The 22428-nt window shown below is 33.1% G+C and overlaps 3 protein-coding genes across 4 annotated transcripts; all 3 read left to right on the top strand.

Annotated features, from left to right (window-relative positions):
* Positions 1 to 4704: 4704 nt before the first annotated feature.
* Positions 4705 to 6645, top strand: LOC18049731. Its single transcript, XM_024186955.1, has 2 exons — positions 4705 to 4864; positions 5699 to 6645. The coding sequence occupies exons 1-2, from the start codon at positions 4705 to 4707 to the stop codon at positions 6643 to 6645; spliced, it is 1107 nt and encodes a 368-aa protein (XP_024042723.1).
* A 5284-nt stretch (positions 6646 to 11929) lies between these two features.
* LOC18049730 (ninja-family protein AFP3) lies at positions 11930 to 14662 on the top strand. The gene is made up of 2 exons (XM_006440704.2): positions 11930 to 12548; positions 14277 to 14662. Exons 1-2 carry the CDS (start codon positions 11930 to 11932, stop codon positions 14660 to 14662), a joined length of 1005 nt encoding a protein of 334 aa, XP_006440767.1.
* Positions 14663 to 18306: 3644 nt separating this feature from the next.
* On the top strand, positions 18307 to 22331 carry LOC18049729 (glycerophosphodiester phosphodiesterase GDPD6). 2 transcript variants are annotated; one of them, XM_024189844.1, is made up of 9 exons: positions 18307 to 18555; positions 18854 to 18859; positions 19448 to 19616; positions 19770 to 19953; positions 20144 to 20218; positions 20503 to 20612; positions 20921 to 21139; positions 21526 to 21681; positions 21927 to 22331. In XM_024189844.1, exons 1-9 carry the CDS (start codon positions 18536 to 18538, stop codon positions 22161 to 22163), a joined length of 1176 nt encoding a protein of 391 aa, XP_024045612.1. In that variant the 5' UTR covers positions 18307 to 18535; the 3' UTR covers positions 22164 to 22331. The 2 variants fall into 2 exon arrangements, with proteins under 2 accessions (XP_024045612.1, XP_024045611.1); XM_024189843.1 differs by lacking the exon at positions 18854 to 18859 and having other exon boundaries at positions 18307 to 18554; positions 19447 to 19628.
* Positions 22332 to 22428: the final 97 nt, after the last annotated feature.

Genomic DNA, 22428 nt, shown 5'->3' with positions numbered 1-22428 from the left:
GCCATAGGCAACACATGAGATCAAGTTGTTATTGTTGGGAGAAGTTTTGGAGGTAAGTTTTAATCTTGGTTTTCATTAAATTGTTGTGGAGAAGCATGATTGCAATAGAAGTAGAAACCTACGATTTTACAAAAATATGCTGACAATGAATTATTACGAAAATCATAGTACTTTGTATCAATTGATTTTTATTCGGATTTTTGGGTATGTTAAACTAGACATCGTCTAGAATATTTTGAAACTTGTTTCAAGTTAATCGGATAAGATTTCAATTAATTATGATTTTTCAAATTCAAGTCTGAAAACCAGGAAATTTAAGATTTCAGTGAATAATGTGAATTACGAAATTATTTTTACCATAGTGAGAGTTCTTCAAAAATTATGAAATTTGGACCAATGATTTTTATATATATCTAGTATGATTCTGGAAAGCTTCATGATTTTATGTTAAAGCCATAAATTGTTTTTTATTTGTAAAGCAAGTGTGTTCAAAACAGAAAACTATTTGACAGTATTGATGATGTCTGAAACGTGAATTATTTTCAATAGTTTTTGAAGGAATTATGTTATGAAATTTTTATCAATGAACTTTCAATGTGTCAGCATATGGCCTGTAAAATTTGAGATTCTTCCAATAAGAGAATAATTTATTAAAAATCGGAGAAGTATAGACTGTTATGTTTTGAGGGCCGATTATTGAGGACAATTGAGGTTGAGCTTAGGAGTTGTTTAAATTGAGATATTTGAGGACATTAGAGTTTATGATTGAGATTTAATTATATCTTATGAGGCGTTATTGATGATTTTAGGTTGATAGTATCAGAACGCATTTGTTACATGAGGATACCAAGAGGTAAGTAAACTAGACTTCAAAACGAATCACAATAAACAATATATATGTTTGACTTGTGTGAAAAGCCTATTTTGATATGTACGAATATGGATCTATATGTCTTTGCCCATATGTTTATGTGATGTGTTGTTATGTGTTGAGCATGATTATGTACATGAGCATATGTATGTGTGATGGTTCATTGGCATGAGCACGAAAATACATTGAGTTTTCTACAAATGAGAAAGTGGATTTTAACAAATAAGATTTCTTTTTTTTTTTTTGAAATTTTTGCATTGGGTGCCACCTCTTGAAGTTGTGTGGGGGCCACCTCTTGGGACTATGCAGGGGCCACCTCTTGAGGGCCAGAGCGCCGCAAAGTGCCACGCATGATGCAAAGTGCCATGCACAGCACAAAGTGCCACATTGCAGGATACGTATTTCATCGAAAGAAAATGAGAAAGTTTGAAAGCGACAGAAAGCGATTTTTATGAATTTATTTTACAGTATTTCCAAAAGACCATGACATATCATCCATTGCATTATGTATAAGTATGTATGTATTTTCCGTATAAGAAAAACTAGTTTGCTTATTGGGTTTTGTACTCATTATAGTTCATTGTGATTCAGTTTCCAGAAGTCAGGATTGATTCGTGATGAGTGAGAAGATGGATTTGAATTGAGGATAGTAGATGGTTTGGTTAAGTTTTTAAGTTATTCCGCTGGCTCGAATTTTATCAATTGTAAAGAGTTGTTTAAATTCATATGTGAGTTGTGGACATATTTGCCCTTAGATTTTGGATTGGGGTGTTACAATCATGATCCTCACCCGAACCCGCCCCATTGACATCCCTATTCAGACCTCCCTTTTGCCTTAAATTTATAGTTGTAATTTTTTTAGTTTTTTTTTTAAATGTAGGGTAAAAGATCTAAGTAGCTTGTTTATTATATCAAAAGAGTACTACTAACCATTTTGGTGTAGCTCGATCGTAAATGCTGTTTTTACCCATGTCACCTGAGTTCGAGTAATAATGGGAGGTAAAAGTTAAGTGAGTGATATTTCTTATTTCCTTTCTAACTTGTACAGTTGGCAGCCACGCTGGTAAGTCAATTAGATGAATTCAAGTCGACAATCAACCATAGTCAAACTTTGTACTAAAACAAGTTAATTTCATCTAATCAAATATCAATAACTTGAAGATACCTTTTTATTCGACATGCACAACTAATCTTTAATTCTTTACAATGCATTTATTTGGTACCTTTAATGTATCAAATTGTGTGCCATTAAAATTAGTCCAGTTAATATTGTTTGTTTCCGCGAAAACAAAAGTAAGAGTTTTTAGTATGCATGATACCCTAAACGAGGGAAGAAAAAAAATTAACGAAAATTTGTATTCTTAGGAAAAATGAGAGAAGAGAGCAAGTAGGAAATAGAATTACAATAAGAACTTTTTAGGTAATTTAATAGAAATTTTCCTTAAATTCTACCCTTTTTTTTGTTGCAATGGATTTACTTTATGGTCAAATGGGGGATATAACAGCAAATACTTATTCTCAATTGCTAATAAAACTGTTTTCATGAAATTAAATAATGACATTACTAAGAAAATAACAAATCGGTAAATAAGGCATGCCAGTAACACGTCAGCGAATCTGCCATTTCATTGGCTCTCTCGATTTGACAATAATAGTGAGAGAAATTTATTATTTTACCCAACAACGCTTTTATAGTTGTAATTTTCTTTTAAAGAATTCTTTCCATGTAAACGCGTGTTTTGCATAATAGACGAAGAGTAGTAGGGGTCTGTACGGTTCGGTTCGAATCGAAATTATGCAGAACCGATTTAAATCGGTTATTTTATAAAAAGAACCGAAGTCAAACGGATCTTTTTAAATCGGTTTGGTTCGATTCGGTTTTTTCGATTCTGGCCCTATTTTAAATTTTTAAATTTTTAGCCCATTGGACCCCATAAATGTCATAATTTTTTTCAACAATTAATCCATCCTAATTTCATTACAAATACTAGCAATAAATACAAAGTATTCAAAACATATTGTATCACTAATATCTTATTAACTACTAATAAGGTACTCACTACTCACAAAATATAAAATATTAAGATTTCAAAATACATAACCAAACTCCAATACTCCATCTACATGAACATAATGTTGTAAAGACGAATAAAAATAACGACAGTGATTTGGTTCTTCAGTTCAGTTGAGTGAACCGAATATCGAACCGGTATTTTTTTTTTATAAATAATATATTTCAGCTTTTAAAAAAAATTAAAACCAAACTGAATTAGAACCGAACATGGTTTTTTTAAGAATATGGTTTTTTGCCCAGTCCTAAAGAGTAGACTACGCTTATAAAGCTGTGATATTAAAAAAAAAATTATATCTCAAATGATGTAGTATAAAAAAGAAAATAATAAGATAAATATTTATTTAATATATTAAAAATAGATCTAAGATCTTTGATCAGGCTAAACTAAATATTTATAACTAGTGGCTTTTCACTCCTATATGTATTAGTCTCTTTAATGACAATTCTATTAATCTTATCTACACTACGATAAAAATAAAGTTAAAAGTTCATAAAGTCTTTACACCATCTCAAGAGGAGGAATATTAATTTAAAGTAATTTTTTTATATTTATATTTGTTTGGGGTGAAAAACACCGTGACTAGGCACACATGAGTAGAAATGTGCTCCCCTCAGCCAAAAACCATTCCTCATGGAAACTCATCCCCGATGAGCCATGAGGCTGGTCGCTCGAGTATGGTTGGTTGGAGGACATGCGAGGAGAAACCAAAATCGAGTCGGATTGGAGACTTGGTCAACGACAATTACCAGAATGTGGGTTTCCTCCAAAGAATTCGGGCACGAAACCCACTCGATAGCGGTTGTGATGCCCATTCACCCACGATGGTGCCACTGACCCAATAATGATCATGGGGAAGAGGAAGCCGAATAGTCCTGTTGGATATAAAAGTTATAAAAAACAGAGGTGAAGGGGGTCAGGCATTCTAACATTTGATTCTCTCGTATTTACTTTCCTTCTATTTCACAATTTCCTTAGATTATCATACTTTCTTCTTGAAAATTAATTCTTTTTACTTAGAAACAATTGTAATTGGGCCACGTGATTGGTGACACAAGTTTTTTCAAGTAGACCCAAATTACTGACTTGAGCATCAGAGGGTTTACGTCGGAAAAACCTCTGACGTCCTCTGATTGCTTGTTGTGAACGCATGTATCTTTGGAGAAAGAGTTTGGTTTCGTGAGAGCTTGTCAAACAGTAAAAAAAGCAGAGCAAGTCCATCTCCTCAGTAACTACAAATTTAAGTGTTGGTGTAATTTTCTAATCGCTACACAGCTCGACCAAAATTCAGTATCAACAATATTTACCCGGGTGACCAGATTAAAAAAAAAGTTTGAATATTTAAAAAAAATCCTTCATAGCCCATAGTTCTCTTCCTAACTTTTCTTGCCACCTTCAAATTACAAATCAACAATGTGCGTTCAAATTCAATAGCACCCACCAATTGTCGCGCTCTCATTGACTCACTGGAAAATCAAAAGCTCCACGCACCGGAACAACTGAAAGTTACAGAAACGCAAAAGTGTACACACGCACACACCGGATCAAAACCCCTCAGCGTGGCTTGCTAATTAGTACATAACGCTCTACGTGGCAGCACACCATTACATGAGCCGAATGAACGAACTTCATTTTCAACTTGTTTTTCTTCTTCTCTTGCCTATATATAATTAAGTCCACGGCTCCCTTTTTACAAATTTCGTTCAAAATTATTAATTCCTTTCTTAATTTCACAAATTGATCGTCAAAACCCGAAGAAACATGCAAGTGAATTTAGATTCAAAAGGGAAGGCTGCTTTTGTTGATGATGAGGAAGTTTTAAGTCGGCATCCGCCGCCGGGATTTCCGCCGCGGCCTCGGCCTCCGACGACCCAGAAGTTGTCTCCGCTTGCCGGGTTGTCGGGATTCGAATTTCGTCAGCGTAGTTACTCCTTTTTTTAATTACTTTAAATGTTATGTTTTCCATTCATCTTTTATTTATTGGCTATATATATTACCAGTATGCTTTAATTTTCAATTTACAAATTGTTGTGTGTCTTTTTTCTTTTTATTATTATTATTATTATAACGGCAGCTTCACTTGTTGAAAATCCAAAGACATTGATTTAGTTAGATTTTGATATTTATTATATATTTTAAATTAGAATTTAGAATTTTCACTCAACATCTCCTGCAGTATATATATACATGTTGTTTAATTTTCCAAATTTTAGGCTATTATTCTTATCCATATGCAGTATTGTTTGTGAGTTTAACATTAATTTCAGTTAATCATCTATTCTTTTAAATTATCCCTGGTAATTAATCAACATTTTGTTTCATTTGTGAATATAAATGTTCTTCTTCGTTAACTTTTCGTTTTAATAACAATTGCTCACCGTACTGTATTTCCGACGACGTAAGATGAATTAAGCAAATCAAGTCCTGAGATCAGTGCAATGATAAATTCAAAATGTTCATGCACATATATGCTTAGTCTTTAATTTTCTTTTCCTTTTTATTTTTGAATGCCATAGCAGCTTCTTCAAGTTTATTCAATTTCCTAAATGAATTGGTTTGGTGTGGCTCAAATGGTGCATCACAGTACTTTGTAATGTTTATAATTCTTCGTTTTCTTTGGTAAAAGCGAAGGAAAATGATGGTTTTGAGAGGTGATTATAGTTAGCGATATATGTGTGTCGGGGGGAAAATATACAACAATCATTTTTTAACTTATAAATGATGATCATTAAACTTTGCTTCTATATATCTGCAGCATTAACTCCACCATCTATGGCTTCGCTAAAATTTGGAATGCAGGATCATAAAGGAAAAGCTAAATTAGCTCAAGATTCGCAGCAAGTACAAGAAGCTCGAAATGGCACAAAAAGGAGAAAGGTGCTAACTCCGGTGGAAGTCGTGCAAAACCCTAATTTGGCATCTCCAAATAACACAACACCCGCTCAGCTTCCACCAAACCCTAACTTCAATGCCCAACTCGACATAGCTGAATTCAATGACATCCTAAAATCTCTTGACACCCTTTTCCCTCAACCAGCTAGGTTTGATCCAGATTTCATTTTCAGTGATTCTCCTAGAGTCAGCATTACCGATCTTGCGGATACACGCAAGAGGCTCTCCCTTCTTCTTCCCCTAAATTTTCGCTTACTTGTTGATTCAAAAAAGGTAGCTGAGCTTGCAGACCTTTCTACTATGTTATTAAAGACTGATCCCACATTGAATCCCTATCAAGTTTCAATGCTGAAGTTGATTCAACAACTTCCTTCAACGCATAAGACAGCTACTGAAGTGAAGCAGCTGGCCGAGGACATTGAAGTGTTCTTGGGGTTACTTCAATCTAACATGACAAGAGCTTCCTTGTTGAGGGGACAATACAAGGAGTCACTGAGAATAGTAGCAAAGCTTCGCGCTGAAGTTGACGCAAATATTGAGGGAGTCCGAAAGCTTGATCATGAGCAAATGGCGAAGCATGTGACCCGTCGACGTTCCAAGTTGGTTAGTATAGGAAATATGAAGATGAAGGAATTAGGGGATGTGAGTTCTTATCACAACCAACTTGCTGATAACTTTGCTAGGGTTTCTAGGGAAATCAGAGCTGCTGTCTCTGAGAAAAGGGTATTTGAGGCAAGGAAAATATTGTTGAAGGATCACTGTGTTGAAATCTTGGACAGATTTTCTTCACTTAGACGTTTTACAATCTAGGTTACATATTTGTAAAGCATTAATATTCAAGAGGCTTTGTCAGGAGCTTTGTTTGCCTTTTCTCTGATCTCAAGTTAAAATGTACTAATTAATTACGACTGCATATATGTTTTTTGATTCTTTAATAGATGTTTATTTCTTTTGCGGAACTGATTGTACTTTGAACTTAACATTGCCTTGATCCTGTATGCCTGCTTTATAAATTGCCTTTATTATTATATATATATATATATATATATATATATATATATATATATATATATATATATATTGTTGCTGTTCTCACCTCGTGTTTCAATTAATTGCATTAATAAGTTGGTTATATATTCTAGATGAAATATTTCTCATAGGAAAATGCTAAATAGCCATAAGGAAGAAAGAATAAGGAAGACAAAACAGCAGCATGCACCGTCGTTTCACGCGTCTTTCTTTCTCTTTCGTTTAACTCACAAAAAGTATTAAAATAATAATTATATTGAGTCACTTTTAACAAGTATCTTCTCTCTTAATTACAAACTTATGAAAGAAAAGGAACGTACGTCACCATTTTTGTTAATGGAGATAAGGCTAAAGGTGAAAATGCACGTGCTTATCTGATTTGATGATCTACAATATGACCTTGAATTAATTAATCTAAGAATTTTGTCGTTATAATCACATATATACGCATTAATAATCCATTTGCGAGAGTGCCGGTATTTATCAACAACAAGCTTTTTTTTTTTTCAAAATCACAAATTGGTACTTAAAAATATTGAGATTCCCAACATTACTCATATTATACTCCTCAAATGATAGATCACTTAATATAAAAGTTATGTATCTCAACTATATAAATGTAGCCTTACTAATCTAGAATTTTTCTGAAATTACCAAAATAAACAATTTCACTTACCTATACATGAGGCAAGAAATACTCCACTTTATTTTATGAAAATATATTCAGATTATGTGCAATCTAACTTCAGCTAAGTAAGTCATAATTTTGTATTTGGATCTCTAATATCAAATTAACAGTTTTCTAAAATATCAGCATTTGATCAAATATATATATATATATATATATATATATATTAGCAATCGAACTTATTTATACTCAAATCTACTTCAATATTTTGAATTATTTGAATTTGGAGTCTTAAGATTGTCTCTTGCGAGGAATGCAAGGTTCTTTCTTTCCATGATATTTCCAGTTCCACGTGAAGAAAGCCAGCGAACGCGCGAGGAAAGCGACAGCGGGGTGATGTCATCCGCACGAGGAGGCTCTTAAAAGACAGAGAGCCAGTCTTCGCTGTACTGACCGTCCCTCGCTTGCCACGAGTACCAAACTGACGCCGCACTCCACGTGGCGCACTCTCGAGACGCCCGTTTCTGTTCACTTTTTCCCACACAGACATTGTGTAGAAAAACTGCAACGTCCTGAGTTCCCATGGGTCCCGCCGAGGTCCACAATTCCTCTCCGCGCCGCCGCGGTTTCCGACATGCTACGGCGTTAATATGTATCTACGCGGCGCCACTTCGGCGCGTATTTTTTTTATTGAAATGGTTGTGTTCTAGTGTAGTACATTCCGCGGAGTCTCGTCGCTCCGCAGCTATTCGGTCGCAAAATCCTTTTCTTTTTGGATTTTTTTTTTAAATTCAAGAAAAATAAAATACAGTTAAAATGATTTTTTAAAAACATTAAACTAAAAATAGAGGGCCGCCAATGCTGTCACGGCGGCGCTCTCTTTAAATATGTAAGTGCATGTTTGATTCGAAAAAAAAGAAAAAAAAAAGGAGAGAACGCGAAGGGGAAAGGAGACCAGAAAATGAGAGAAAAAAAAAACAGTCAATTTTAATTTCATTTATTTAATTTGACATGCAATTATTTTTTGTTCTTTTTTTTTTTTCTTTTCTTCTCCTCTCCTTTTATTTTTTTCAAATCAAATATGTCGTTAGGGCCCGTTTGGAATTGCTTTTAGGAGGCCTAAAAGTGATTTTAAAAATCTAAAATCTAATTTTAGTGTTTGGTAAAATAAAATTAAAATCACTTTTATCAAAATCAGCTGTAGGAAAAGAGTAACTTTTAGATTCGGATTTTGAAAATCAATTTTATTCTTTAATACAATTCCATAAACATCCTTAAAATTATTAACTAAACCTAAAATCATACTTATTCAAATTGGAAACAAAATAAATATTTCAATAAATTTTTATTATAATTCATCAATGTCAATTTATTAATATCAATTTGTTGGTCGATTTATTATTAATTTGTTTCACTATATTATTAATTTAATTATCAATTGTTTTAAGATAAAAAATAAAAAAGTAAAATCAATATATTATAACTTTTATTTTTAGTAAAAATTATTATAATACACAATTAAAAATATTATATATACATGTTTTTATTTGTGTAAGTAAATTTTATCTTATATTATGTATATTTTAGTCATTTATTTTCTCTCCGCAGTTTAACAGTAAAATTTACCAAACGTCCATAACTGCTTTCAAAACTCACAGTACTTTTGAAAAACAAAATTTATCAAATACTTAATTGATTCTCATCACAGCTGATTATTTATACAGCACAGCTAACATCAATTATTTTAAAAGGTACAACATTCCCAAACTGGCCCTTAGTGTATATTCTAAATATTTTGTCTCTAGGTAATGTGGTATTATTTTTTTATCAAGCATAATAGTGAAGGGGCACAATCTAAATGTTGAATCCCAAAAAAAAATATATATATCTAACTTCAGTACTTCCCATATACACTTTTTTTTATCATATTAAATTTATCACTCAATCAATCATTTACATTAACTTTTTTTTTGGTGTAATTTTTTTAAGTACTTAATATTAAATACAACAAGCAGCGATCACATATGAGTAGAATGAGGTTCCGAGAGCATGTGACTTAAAAAAAAAACAAAAAACAAAACTCAAATTGGCATGCACATAGAGTTCGTACTATCTCAAAATTTGAAACTAATAACATTTTCACACAAAGTTTGGATAATGAAATAATTTAATGGTATGGAAGTCTTAATAAGATTTGCGTTATAATTTTGTATCTATAATAATAAAATAGTTAACGAGTCTTAAACAGATAAACTTGTCCAAGTTCTTAGAAAGACGCATTAATGCAAGTTTTGATTTATGATTTAATACATATAATTATAGCTAAAATATGATTATTTTTAGACTAAACATTGAATAAAAATCCTTGAAAATAATATGACTCACTATTTCACTCATCTCAAGTCGTATTCCAAATCTTCTCTCTCAAATAATATAAGCATAATCTCAAGACAGATTATGCTTATATTATTTAAACTATTTTTACTCTTAAAAGACAGAGCTAACTCCTCGAACTTGGAAGCTTAAAAGAGAAATATAGGGTTAAAAAAAAATCACTTAGCACTTTCAATAAATAAAATCACATCTCTTCGGCGGCGGTTACTTCTTCTTTCTCTCCTCATTATTGGTATTTACAATAATAGTGGGCTCTTACGTTACAAATCACTCATCGTTCGTACACGTGTCGGCTTGGAAACAGATGAAACCGGTCTAAAATTGGCTAAAAGAAGTCCACCGCTTCAGCACCTTCGTCACTCCAATTTATGATGTTGTCATTTTCCAACTTCACATTAAAACCAAATCTCACTTTGCAGCAACCACACCATTAACCCCATCTCCCTTCCTTCCACATAATAACTTCCTGAAACGGCGGGGCAGCGGCAAACTCCTCTGTCTCCAGCACCTTTTGAGTTGCATCTCCTGCAAAATATAGTATAATAACATTTGGATCCTTGATTTTTCATATTTGTTCAAATAGATGCAAGTATAGCTTGTCCTTTGTTTTATTAGTCACTTGATAACGCAAATTTTATGAAAATAATAATAAGACCTCTCTCTTGATATAATAGAGTAAATATACTTTCCTAAGTTAAATTCGAAAGAAGCCACTTAGGCTTGTAGCTCGGTGGTGAATCATTGCCCTTAAAGTCAAGCATGACTATGAGGGCAATAGTTCGAGTCCCCACGGACTCAAACTTCCTCAATTAAGTATAATTGTATGGAGATTATTTATAATGTTTTTCTCCTTTACGAAATACGAGTGGAGTAGAGACATCCATCCTCCATAAGGGGTATTTGGTTGGGCATGTAATTCATAGAATAAAAATATAATAATGTAAGTCTCAAGTATATATTTAATCGTAAATATCAGTGTAATGATCTATTGTCATTTGTAAATATCTCTGTAACCTGATGCTTAATCAGTTTCAAAAAAAAAAAACTTCGAAAGAAAAACTAAATCACAAGTGTAATAGAAATAAGAGATTAAATGAGATAATATAATAAACTCTAATTAAAATAGAAAATATCAAAAGAATTAAAACAACAAAATCCTAAATAGAATTTTTAGGCCTTAAAATTAACTTTATAATTGAAGACTTCTGTCAACAAGCAATCAAGGGCAACAACAAAATTATTGAAAGCAGACACCTACTCATTATTATTGAGTGTAACTCTCTTGTACGATTCTTAAACTGATTTACGGATCAACACGATAATATGATTGTATGTAATAACTAATCTTGTTATGAGAAAAAAAAAAAAAAAAAAAAAAAAAAAAAAACTTAGGAAAGCCGACTGTTTATTATTACTGCAACAAAACGACCCTCAAATATTGCTGAAAATTACAAAAGCTGACACCAACAGTCAGAAACTGCAACACAGCGAGCTACAACTTGCAATTGCATGACTGCAGGCAGAGACAGAAAGAGAAACCGTGGATGGGGTATCATCAACGCACTTCTTCCTCGCCATTGCTCACCACGTGGCGTATCCAAAGTGTGTTGTCACCTGTACAACAAAAGAAGTTGTCTCTATTTCCCGTGTGTGACTATATACTCTCTCTGTTTCACTCCATCATGCACATATGACATATGCACATAAAAAAAAAAACAATTCTTCTTGTTGTTACACACACATATATGAGCATGTAACTCCTTTCCTCTCTTCTTCACTCTGCTGCAAATCAATCTCCAGTCTTCTCAGACATTGTAAGCTTTTCTGGGTTTGTCACCCTTTTCTTCAAAGCCCTTCTCACTCACTCACTGTTTCATCTCTTTTGCTATGTTTTTTAAACTTTGGTGAATTTAAGCTGATTTTGAAGTTTCAGTTCGAAGAATTCGTAATTTTTTTTTTCTAACATTGTGTGATTTCTGTTTGCAGAAGAAGGAAAAAAAAAAAGGGGGCAAAACAAGTTTGATTCTTTTTCAAACTCTACATATGGAAGAAGGCAATGGAGTGAGCAAAGACAAAAATGATAAGAACAAACTCATCAGCAACCCAGGCCGAGACAAAAATCAAGCAACAAACTTTTTAGAAAGATTCTCACCTGAAAACCAGACCCAACACTCCACCTTTTCTTCATCATCATCGTCGTCGAACCCTTTGCAAGAACCAGACCTGAATCTGAGGCTCACTGTGGGCGGCAACAGCAGCAGCAGCTCCAGTGAGACCTCCAAAGAAAACCCGTTAACGAGGTCATCATCAATTGGAGGCATCATAGCTGCGAGTAATAGCAATTCGGTCCCTGTGGGAAAGTGCTACCTTCCCAGTTTGCCAAGAGCTTGTTCTTTGCCAGCAGGGCCAGAGCAACAGCAGAGGATTATCACAATGCGGGAGATACAGTCAATGAGGAGGATTCATGCCAAAAACAGGCTTATTGAGAAGCAGAGGATATCCAAGGAAGCTAGAGAGGCTAAAGAGAAAGAGATAAATAAGGTAACTCCTACTATGCCTTCGGAAGCGGCTACTTGGGCTACTGCTTCTGCCGTGAACAGCCCCGCCCTCTGCCGAGCTCTTCTCAAGATCAAGACTGAAGGCTTATCTGCAACCAAAAGGGGTAACATGGTTCCTGTTTCTTTCTAAAATCTTTTGATTTTCATTGTGTGTGCGTGTGTTTTATTTATTTATTTATTGTTTAGTTGTCTGTTGAGTTGAAGTGCTTTGTGATTGTTTATTCATATGTTTTCAATTTGTATTATTTGCTGCTTTGATAATATTCATGAACTGTTTAATGCTTGGATTTCAATAGAATTTAGTAGCATTGTCACTGTTTGAAAATATATAGAACATTGTGCTTGAGTTCCAAGTTGTATTAAGTCTTAGTCATGAGAATAAATGTAGGACTAAAGACATGTGATTAATTGAGAATTGGAATGAATGAACTGAATTCGAGATTAGCAGGATGATAGATGTTAAGTTCACCAACTAAGTGATGGCCATGCTATTACTGATAGTGAGTTTTTTTCTGTATCTTTTGCATGAAACTAAAAGCAAACATGCAAAGAAAGAATGAGATGTATTATAGGTAAATTCATGTGGCGTCAATGTGCAAAGATGTTCTAAGAAATCTTCGTTTTGTTGATTTCGAAGACGACAACAGAGTGATGGAACTAAACTGTGAATTGAATTGCTAACGTATGGTAGTTAAGAATGAATCTGAATCCGACAATGTATTGACAAAACAAGAAAATGATTGATTAGCCAAATACGACATATGAACCCCGACCGTAATCGACAAAAGTGAATACGTGTAGTTTAATCCAAAAACTAGTAAAACATAGAAGTTTCTTGATATCGCTTCCCATTTGTCGCAGTTTATCCTCATAATGTAGGGTCAACAAATTTTCAGCTAGTTTCAGGCATATAAATTATCAGATAGAGTTTGACACATTAGACTTTCATGACATCACAATTTAAAATGAATTAGGAAGTAATATTTCTTTTAATGCAAATCTATTGCAAGTTCTCCATGAGTTGAAATTGATTTTGTATTCCATATGCCATAAAAGTTCTGTCTAAAGTTGGATAAAAAATAATAATGTTTCCAGACAGAGTAAGTTTTCTGTGTTTGTTATGCCGGATTCCTACATATTCTGCTGATAATTCTTTGTTAGTACCTTTCATCCTATATCTACATACTGCCTTCGATGCTTTACTTTCATAACTCTTCCGTTATGTTTATTATATTGCTGCGAGTCACTTTTTAAAGTTTTTTGGAGTTCAAAACCATGAGCTGCATTGATCCTCTTCTGCGAACTAAAAATTTATGGGATCAATGACAGTTTGACATGCTATATTTCGCTAACAGGTATGTGTTTTGATGCCATTTTATTTATTACATCTCAAGGCCGAGCAGTATGAGCATAAAAATTTGGGTCGATTCACTTCACACTTGATACATTGCTGTGTTTCTGATCTCTTGAATAATTTATATGATTGGATAATTTTTTCGTTTCCTCATTCTGCTTTCAGACTTGCTTATGTAACCTAGAATCTATATTTCCTTGAGTTGAAAGGATCTTCTTTTTCTTTATGAAATGGATATATAAATGTCATGTATATATCAAGTATGCTACAGGTTGTTCTGTTGAGCAGAATTATACATTTGAGCCTATGGATTCTGCTTTGAACAAGCTTTGTATATCAGGAGCATTTACTTAAAGATCTTGCTTACCTAGTTTATGGAGAGAAGATTCCAAAAGAGAAATGCCTCAGCAGCTGAAATACTTTTAGCATCTTTTATTGCTTAGAGATATTTGACTTTGGTTGCACGAATTCTATGCAGGACGGCCCGCAGGTCAATCCACAGATAATGCTTCAGGCTGTTTCAAGGTACCAGCTGTGCCAAAGAATGCAGAACCTGCAGCCACAGCAGCAACCCCACCTATGCCCAAGAGTCCACCTAAGAAGGCTAGGGTTTCTGATGGCAACTCTGAGAGCAATGGGATGGATGTGATGAGGCAAATGCCTAGTGTGCGTACCACTGGAGATGGACCTAATGGGAGGAGAGTCGAAGGGTTTCTGTATACATACACAAGAACCAATGTGAGTATTGTATGCTTATGCCATGGCATCGTTTTCACTCCGGCAGAGTTCGTCAAGCATGCTGGCGGCGGGGATGTGCCGAACCCCATGAAACATATCACCGTCTATTCGACCTTTGATGGTTAGAGCTGCGGTGGTGGCTTTTGTCACCCCTCTTCAGAAGTTAGAACCTAATTACCTTTCCTTTATGTCTATAGAAAAGTAAACTTCCATCAGTAGATGGAACTTTCCTTTATTCTGACTTTAAGCTCTCTTCAGGGAACTCCTTAAAGAACTACCTCTGGATGGATGAATCATGAATACAAAGTTCTGTTTCCATCTATTATCAATAGCTTTTCCAATGGTTGTCTATTTTGCCTTTTTTCCTAGTGATGATTTCACAGATATCAGAAGAATGTGATGATAAATCCATTTGAAAAGCATAAAGAGATGTGATGATAGTGCCTTATGTTAGCTGAAAGCTACCAAGTTGTTAAGTCGAAATAGATGGCTTTCTCAACAGAGGATTCGCACACGGATGACCTTAAATTGTAAATATGCTTCTAAATTTAATCTATCATATTATCATCATAAATATTCACTATTAGTATACTACTCCTGCCTTCTTGTACTCTACGTTGAATTTAAAACAAGTAATAGAATAGATAAAATTGAACTGAAAATTGAAAAATTGAACCAAACTGTCCGTTCAATTCAACTACGAAATGATTTTTTTTTTTTTGGGCCCTCTAAGAAATGATCAATTTGGTTAAATTTAAAACCGGAATCTTGCGATTCGATTTTTGCCTTTTTGGTTCGGTTTCAAATTTAACTAATTAATTGTTCACATTAAATTAGAACCTAATCAAAGCGGTTCGGTTCATTTGTTAAATAGTCTAATCGAAGCACGCCCACCTAAATTTTATTAACCCACCTCAATTTTAAAAAAGGGAAATTATCATTTGTATACCCTTAGTTTACTCCATTATCAAAAATACTACAACACTTTAAAGGTGTATCAATCGTCTACCCTAAGTTGACAAAATGTATCAGCTGACCACTAAACCGTTAGTTGCCGTTTAAGTATGATGACGTCATAAGGGTAATTTGGTCTTTTCATATGATACAAGTGATAATTTAAGGGTATACAAGTGATAAAAAGAGAATTTAAGGGTATACAAGTGATAATTTTCAAGGGTAAAATCGTCAATTCACTGTAACTCCGTTAACTTTCAAACGGAAACTAACGGTTTGGTGGTCGGCTGATACATTTTGTCAACTAAGGGTGGACGATTGATACACCCTCAAAGTGTTGTAGTATTTTTGATAACAGAGCAAATATAGGGTATATGAATGATAATTTCCCTTTAAAAAATTATTACAACAAGTGCACATTATTTTTAAAAAATTCAAATTAAGAAGGAATTTAAAATTTTAACCAATTAAATCCATATTCATTAATTTTTTTTTATGAGACTATTTTTTTTATTCTATTTGATCAATAAGGTTGTTTTAACATAAATTAATATAATTATTCTAACCTCATAAGGTAAAAGTACCAAAAATATCTAAAAATTTACTTTAACTTTAATAAATTTTTTATACAATTTTTTTATATTTTAATGGTGTATAAGTAGTGTTTTTTTAGTATGATTATTAATATTCCACTAAACTAACGAGATGTAATTAGGACATTTGAAGTATTGAAAATTATTAAATTTTATATAAAGCATATTAGATTATAAAACATAAAACTAAATGTCTAAACAATTAGTTACAATAATATATATTTCTTAGGGTAATTTGGTTATTTATATTATAAGGGTAAATTAGTTAAATTAAACTTATCTTAAGACAACCTTAAATTGTTAAAGATTGTTAAAAGACAAAGTAAGAAAAAAAATATTATAAGAATGATTTAATTAATTAATTATTCAAACTTATTATTAATTTGTAATTCTATGAAATAATGTAAACTTATTGTAATTAATTTATGAAGGTCGGTGGATTTATAAAAATAGTGGGTTGGAAATATCCACACCCCCACCTAAAATGTTATGGTCGATCATTGTAGAGTCCTGGCATCCGAGGCCTCCGGCCTCGAGCCCAATAATTTAATCTCTTTAGATTTATAATTCCTAGATTTGATAAATTAGGATGGAGTTGACAAACAAGTACAGGCCAAGTAAGGGATCCAACTCTCCACATAAGAGTTTGGACAAAGGTCTTAATAATAATAAAAGTAATTATCCACCTTCCACCTGTTTTTTTGCACTTTTTAAAAAATACATAATTTTTTTAATGAATTCCACTTGAAGTTATATTTTTTTGCCCATGTCCACTGCTGTCTTCAAACCGTTAAGACTTTGCTAAGGTTATAAGGGTATAATGGTAATTTCACCTATGTAATTTGGACCATATTCCTTTAGTTTTCTTAATGGTTTGAAAACAGTGGTGGATAGGTGTAAAAAAATATAACTTCAAGTAGAGCTCAGTAAAAAAAATTAAGAATTGTGTATTTTTGAAAAAATACAAAAAAACAGGTGAATGATAGATAATTACCCTAATAATAATAGAAAAAATCAGTCAGGTCCAACCCTCTATTTTTTAAAATAAATTTATAAATTAAAAAATAAAAAATAATTCTTAATTTTTAAATCAATAATGATTTAAAAAATCTAAAATTATTATACTAAACCCTCCCTTGAGCTTTTATTCATTTTATTTTCTTTATTTATTATTTTACTTTAAAATATTCATTTCATTTAATTCATGATTGATTGTAGGAACTTGTTGATTATTAACTCATTACATGTTTACAATATTTTAAAAAATAATTAAAAATATGTGAAAGCCTAGGCTCGCCCTTATGCTTCCCTTAACCCATGCCCACAATTTCTCATTCCTAAAATAAGTTATTTACATTGCCCAGAAGATCGTAGATTTTATAAACCTCTCATATACAAGTTTCTCTAGTCATTGCATTAATGTATTATGCATGTCTAGATTCTTAATAGTTCCTAATTCTAACATGAGTAAACTTCAATTTACCATTACTTAGAACAATAGTATTCAATTTGTTCCCAAAGTGTAGAAATATTCATTTACTTTCATTTATTGTTAAGAAGACAAAAAAGAAATTCATCTATACTTCTCTCATGTGTCCTCATCTTTTTGAACAAAAATCCGATAAATCGAGTTTTGTATAAATTTTAGATTTGTTGCCTCATAAAATGACAATCTTTAAAATATTTCTTAAACTATTATAAATCTCAACTTTTCTTTTATTTTTTTAAAATTATCAATATATCCCTATTTTTCGTAAATTAAGCTTTATAAGCAGGTAATTAAACATTAATCCTTGAGGTTTTCATATATATATATATATATATTTTAAGAATAAAATAAAAATTATCATTCTTCTTGGAGTGAAATCGAGCATACCCATGTGTAACAATTAAAGGGAAAGAAAAAAATCGGTCGGCCATTCCTTACGCCTGATTACAGCTCATGCGTGCTTTGAATTTCTATCTCAAGGCCAATCTAATACGGACACCTCAGCCAGCTCATGTGTCGTTTGAGTTAAACTGATCCCAAGTCAACGAAAACGAAGTAGAACTGATAACTAGATTCCACAGTTTGTGATCTCCATTGTTATCCTCCTAGGATTGCTCAACATCAAAATCAAATCACCACCTTCCACATCATCAGCTTGTCTATATCAACGGTCCGAGATATATTAAACCTCATTTCATTTCCATTTTTGAAAATTATTATTAACAGTAAGAAAGAAAGCATCATTCAAGGAATATTCTTAAATTTAGAGAGGATCAAGGGACCTGAAACAAGATTGATTTTTCGAATACAATACACCTGGATGCACATTATCCTAACGTTGGTGTATGATAACTACTAATTATAAATATAAAAGAGTAGCCAGCCCATATCATTTGACAAAAAGAAAACTAAAGTTAGTCTTGAAAGAAAGAAAAGAGAGGAAGAAGCAGGTGAAAGAAAGCCATGGGTATAAGTTCAACCTGTAAGTGTATAACTCTTTTAACCCTCTTCATCAATGATGATTTTGCAGTTATGGCTTAGATAAGATGTAAAGGTTTCTGGGTTTGTCACCTTATTGTGGCTTGGTATTGATTTGATCTTGTTATATTTTGACGCATAATTTGGCCATTGTTTTTCTTAGTGTGTATTATATTGTTGTGTGATGGCTAATTGACCGTTTCATTGTGTATAATTTATCTTTGAGTTCTTTGTTATGATAACGATGTATTCTTGTTTGAGGTTCTTTGAAAGAGCAATCGCGAATTTTAATTGTGTTTGTCGCTTTATATCATACTGTTTTTTTAGATTTGTCTTCAATTTTGGACATTTATTGTTGGACAGATAAAGGGTCCTTTTGATTACAACAAAGTCTAGGACAGTTGGACTGAATTACTTGACCATATGCTTTCTTTAATTCATCGGTAGATATTGAATGTGCCATTATGGTAAGAGAATGTTGCATTCTATGATATGTATGTATGTATGTATGTATATATATTAACTCTTTTGGTTGGATGAGGAATTGCAAACGTTCATTGTATTCTGAAGCATAAAGATTTATTGCTAATAGAAACTACATGATGTATCAGTAGTCCTATGCAAGCACGGATGTACCCTTGCTTAAAATCAACTGTTAGTTTATAACTCCGAAGCATAAAGTTTCTGTGGCGATGCCTTTTGATTTCACAGGTCAAGAAGAATAGAACTTTTATTACCCCATTGGTAGAATAATTTTATTATGTTGTTTCTTCATTTTATATCTGATTAAAGGGGTAGAATTTTCATATTAGGTTTCTGAGCTTTACATATCCATATAATTTGTTTTTTTGGTGGATCTAAGTGATTGACTCATTTTAAACAATGGCACTTGGCAGGCCCTCTTTTATTTCTATCACTTATTGCTGGTTGTGCTGCAAGGCCTCTATATCCACTCCCAAGTAAACTCGATATCCACAAACAACCCCTACAAACTTCCTGTCCATATAACCTTGCACATCGAGGTTCGAATGGAGAGTTTCCTGAAGAAACTGCTGCTGCCTACATGGCATGTATTTCTGTACTTCTCTGCAATTTTTTCTGAATTTTATTATCTGCTCTTAATTTGTTAGACAAGAAGTCAATTGTTTGTTCTATTTGATAGGCTTATTTACTGCCCTTAGGTTATTTTTGTTAACTAATGATTGCTCGCTTCTTGCAGAGAGCTATTGAAGAGGGTGCAGACTTCATAGAAACAGATATTCTCGCCTCCAAAGATGGTGTTCTTATATGCCACCACGATGTTTTTCTTGATAATACAACTAATATTGCAGACCACAAGGAGTTTGCTGATCGTAAAAGGACATACATGGTTCAAGGGGTCAACACCACTGGCTTTTTTGTTGGTAACGATGCATTCCCACTAAACTTCCTTTGCTTTAGCCTTCTACTTCCACTAGACATGATTGTCATGATGGTGGGTGCCTTTGCTTGTCCTATATCATTACTATCTTTAAAACTGCATTGAACGTATTATAAGTTGTCTTGGTTTAAAGTTTCAACTAATATTCTAAAAATATTTTTAATTGGGTGCAGTTGATTTCACTCTGGAAGAACTAAAAACATTGAGGGCGAAGCAGAGGTACAGTTTCCGAGATCAACAATACAATGGTTAGCTCCTCTTTCAGTCATGTATGTGTTTTTTTTTTTTAATACCCCACTTGCTCAATTCAAAATTATTTTCTTTATAAGCTGAAAATCCCCAAAACTGCATTTTATGTTGGTCAATAACTTTATGGTCATTCCTTGTCATGAGTGATATGTATATTTTATTACAGACTTTACAATGAAATATATTCTAAGCTCTTCAAGAGATTATACAAAAAAAATCCTTTGTACTTTTCAGCAGTATTTAACACTATGTTAACTCTTTCTCTTTGTGGTGTATTCCTTAGGAAAATTTCCCATTATTACATTTGAAGAGTACATTTCAATTGCACTAGATGCACAAAGAGTTGTTGGGATATATCCAGAGATGAAGAATCCAGTGTTTATCAATCAGCATGTGAGTAATTTTTCCTCTCAGCTGTCCCAAGAAATGGTTGCCCAGTCAAAGCTCTTATTGCTTAAAACTAGATAGACTTTGAATTATACAGATGTATCTTGTTGAACTGGGGGGGGGGGGGGGATATGTTTAAAACCAGCATAGGTATTTTCTGCAGTACCTGCAACTAGGTTGCATTGATGAAAAAACTATTTCCTTCTGTTTATTTCATGTTTTCAGTATTTGGTGGGTTATTTGCGTGATTACTGTTAAATATTCCTTTAGTAATTATCTTACTGCTACTAATCTATCTAGTGATCCCATAACAGGTAAAATGGGTGGATGGTAAGAAATTTGAGGATAAGTTTGTGGATACACTTAAGAAGTATGGATACAAGGGTGCATATATGTCAAAAGAGTGGTTGAAACAACCAATATTCATCCAATCCTTTGCTCCAACTTCACTTGTGTATATATCAAACAAGACAGACTCACCCAAGATCTTCTTAATTGATGATGTCGACATCCTAACTGAAGACACAAACCAGGTTTGTACTTGACACTGCAGCCTCACTGTAGACTGGTTCAGTTTCTTTCTGTATTTTCTTTTATATTTTCTTCTGAATTTCACATGAGTGTTTTTCCTGAAAAGGATCTATAAATTTTAAATTATCTAGATGTAGGGTGTGGTTAGATCAATCTAGGTTAATCTCATGTGCTACATGATCAGTCATATTGGAGGAATTTTGTCATTTGATCTGTTGCTTTTTGTGATTGCGATTTACTGGACATTGCTTTGATTGTGAGTTTTAAACTTAATTTGATCACCGTCTTTGCTTTCCTGTTTATGCATTTTGTCTTGTCTCTCTTTCATTCTAAGTACTTTTAAATATGAGATGTCTAATGGAAGAAATGACATTGTAATGATTTGCAGTCATATTCAGAAATAACTTCTGATGCTTATCTCAACTACATCAAGGAGTATTGTGTGGGCATCGGACCTTGGAAGGATACAGTAGTTCCTGTTGCAAATAATTATTCGCAGACGCCAACAGATCTTGTCGCAAGAGCACATGCCCTTGACCTACAGGTTTGCTTTCTCGACAATCCTAGTCTGATTTATGATAGTAATTAGTAACACGTACGATTTTGTATGGACCGAAATTCATTGTCAAAAAATTAGGATATTGTGTTCAATTATTTTTTCCTTTCTTGTTCTTTCAGATACTTGTGACTAGGATTTCTTGCAGTATTCTTTTTCCTTTTTGTAGTTTATAGTTCACTTCGGTCTTTAAGATCCCACTTTTAACATGTCATTTTCATATCTTATGCTAGGTGCACCCATACACTTACCGAAATGAGCATCAGTTCTTACACTTCAACTTTCTCCAAGATCCATATAGGGAATACGACTACTGGATAAACAAGATTGGAGTTGATGGACTGTTCACAGACTTCCCAGGCAGCCTTCATAATTATCAAGAATTGACCTCTCCTGTGTCTAAAGACAACCGAGCTTCAAAACTATTGCACAAAATTGCTGTGTTGATCTCTTCGAATGGAAAGGTGTGAGATAGATAATCATTTGTAAATCTTGTCATTCCCTTCAACCTCATTGGAAACATTATTTTAGAATATTTTTATTAAATGCCAGCTAGAAAGTTGGTATTCCTACTCTTTACAATAACTGAAAGTGTTATTGAATTGGATAAAATTTAGAAAAAAAAAATGTTTAGCTCATATTTTTCTCCTGGCCGGTCAGCGTACTTAGTGCATTTAAGCAATGACAATTTTAGATTCTCTAATGCATCGCTGGGAATTCAGAATCGTGACATTG

The sequence above is a fragment of the Citrus clementina genome, unplaced genomic scaffold (genome assembly GCF_000493195.1).
Source record: "Citrus clementina cultivar Clemenules unplaced genomic scaffold, Citrus_clementina_v1.0 scaffold_3, whole genome shotgun sequence".
Classification (NCBI taxonomy): domain Eukaryota; kingdom Viridiplantae; phylum Streptophyta; class Magnoliopsida; order Sapindales; family Rutaceae; genus Citrus; species Citrus x clementina.
This window is presented reverse-complemented; position numbering and strand designations above follow the sequence as displayed.

Excerpts from the sequence above, each read along its gene's own strand:
- LOC18049730 (XM_006440704.2), top strand. The coding sequence starts at position 11,930 with ATGGAAGAAGGCAATGGAGTGAGCAAAGACAAAAATGATAAGAACAAA. Across the intron at positions 12,549-14,276 it reads CTTATCTGCAACCAAAAGGG|GACGGCCCGCAGGTCAATCC; the intron begins GTAACATGGTTC and ends AATTCTATGCAG.
- LOC18049729 (XM_024189843.1), top strand. Across the intron at positions 19,629-19,769 it reads CCTACATGGCATGTATTTCT|AGAGCTATTGAAGAGGGTGC; the intron begins GTACTTCTCTGC and ends CGCTTCTTGCAG. Across the intron at positions 20,219-20,502 it reads CCGAGATCAACAATACAATG|GAAAATTTCCCATTATTACA; the intron begins GTTAGCTCCTCT and ends TGTATTCCTTAG.
- LOC18049731 (XM_024186955.1), top strand. The coding sequence starts at position 4,705 with ATGCAAGTGAATTTAGATTCAAAAGGGAAGGCTGCTTTTGTTGATGAT. Across the intron at positions 4,865-5,698 it reads GGGATTCGAATTTCGTCAGC|CATTAACTCCACCATCTATG; the intron begins GTAGTTACTCCT and ends ATATATCTGCAG.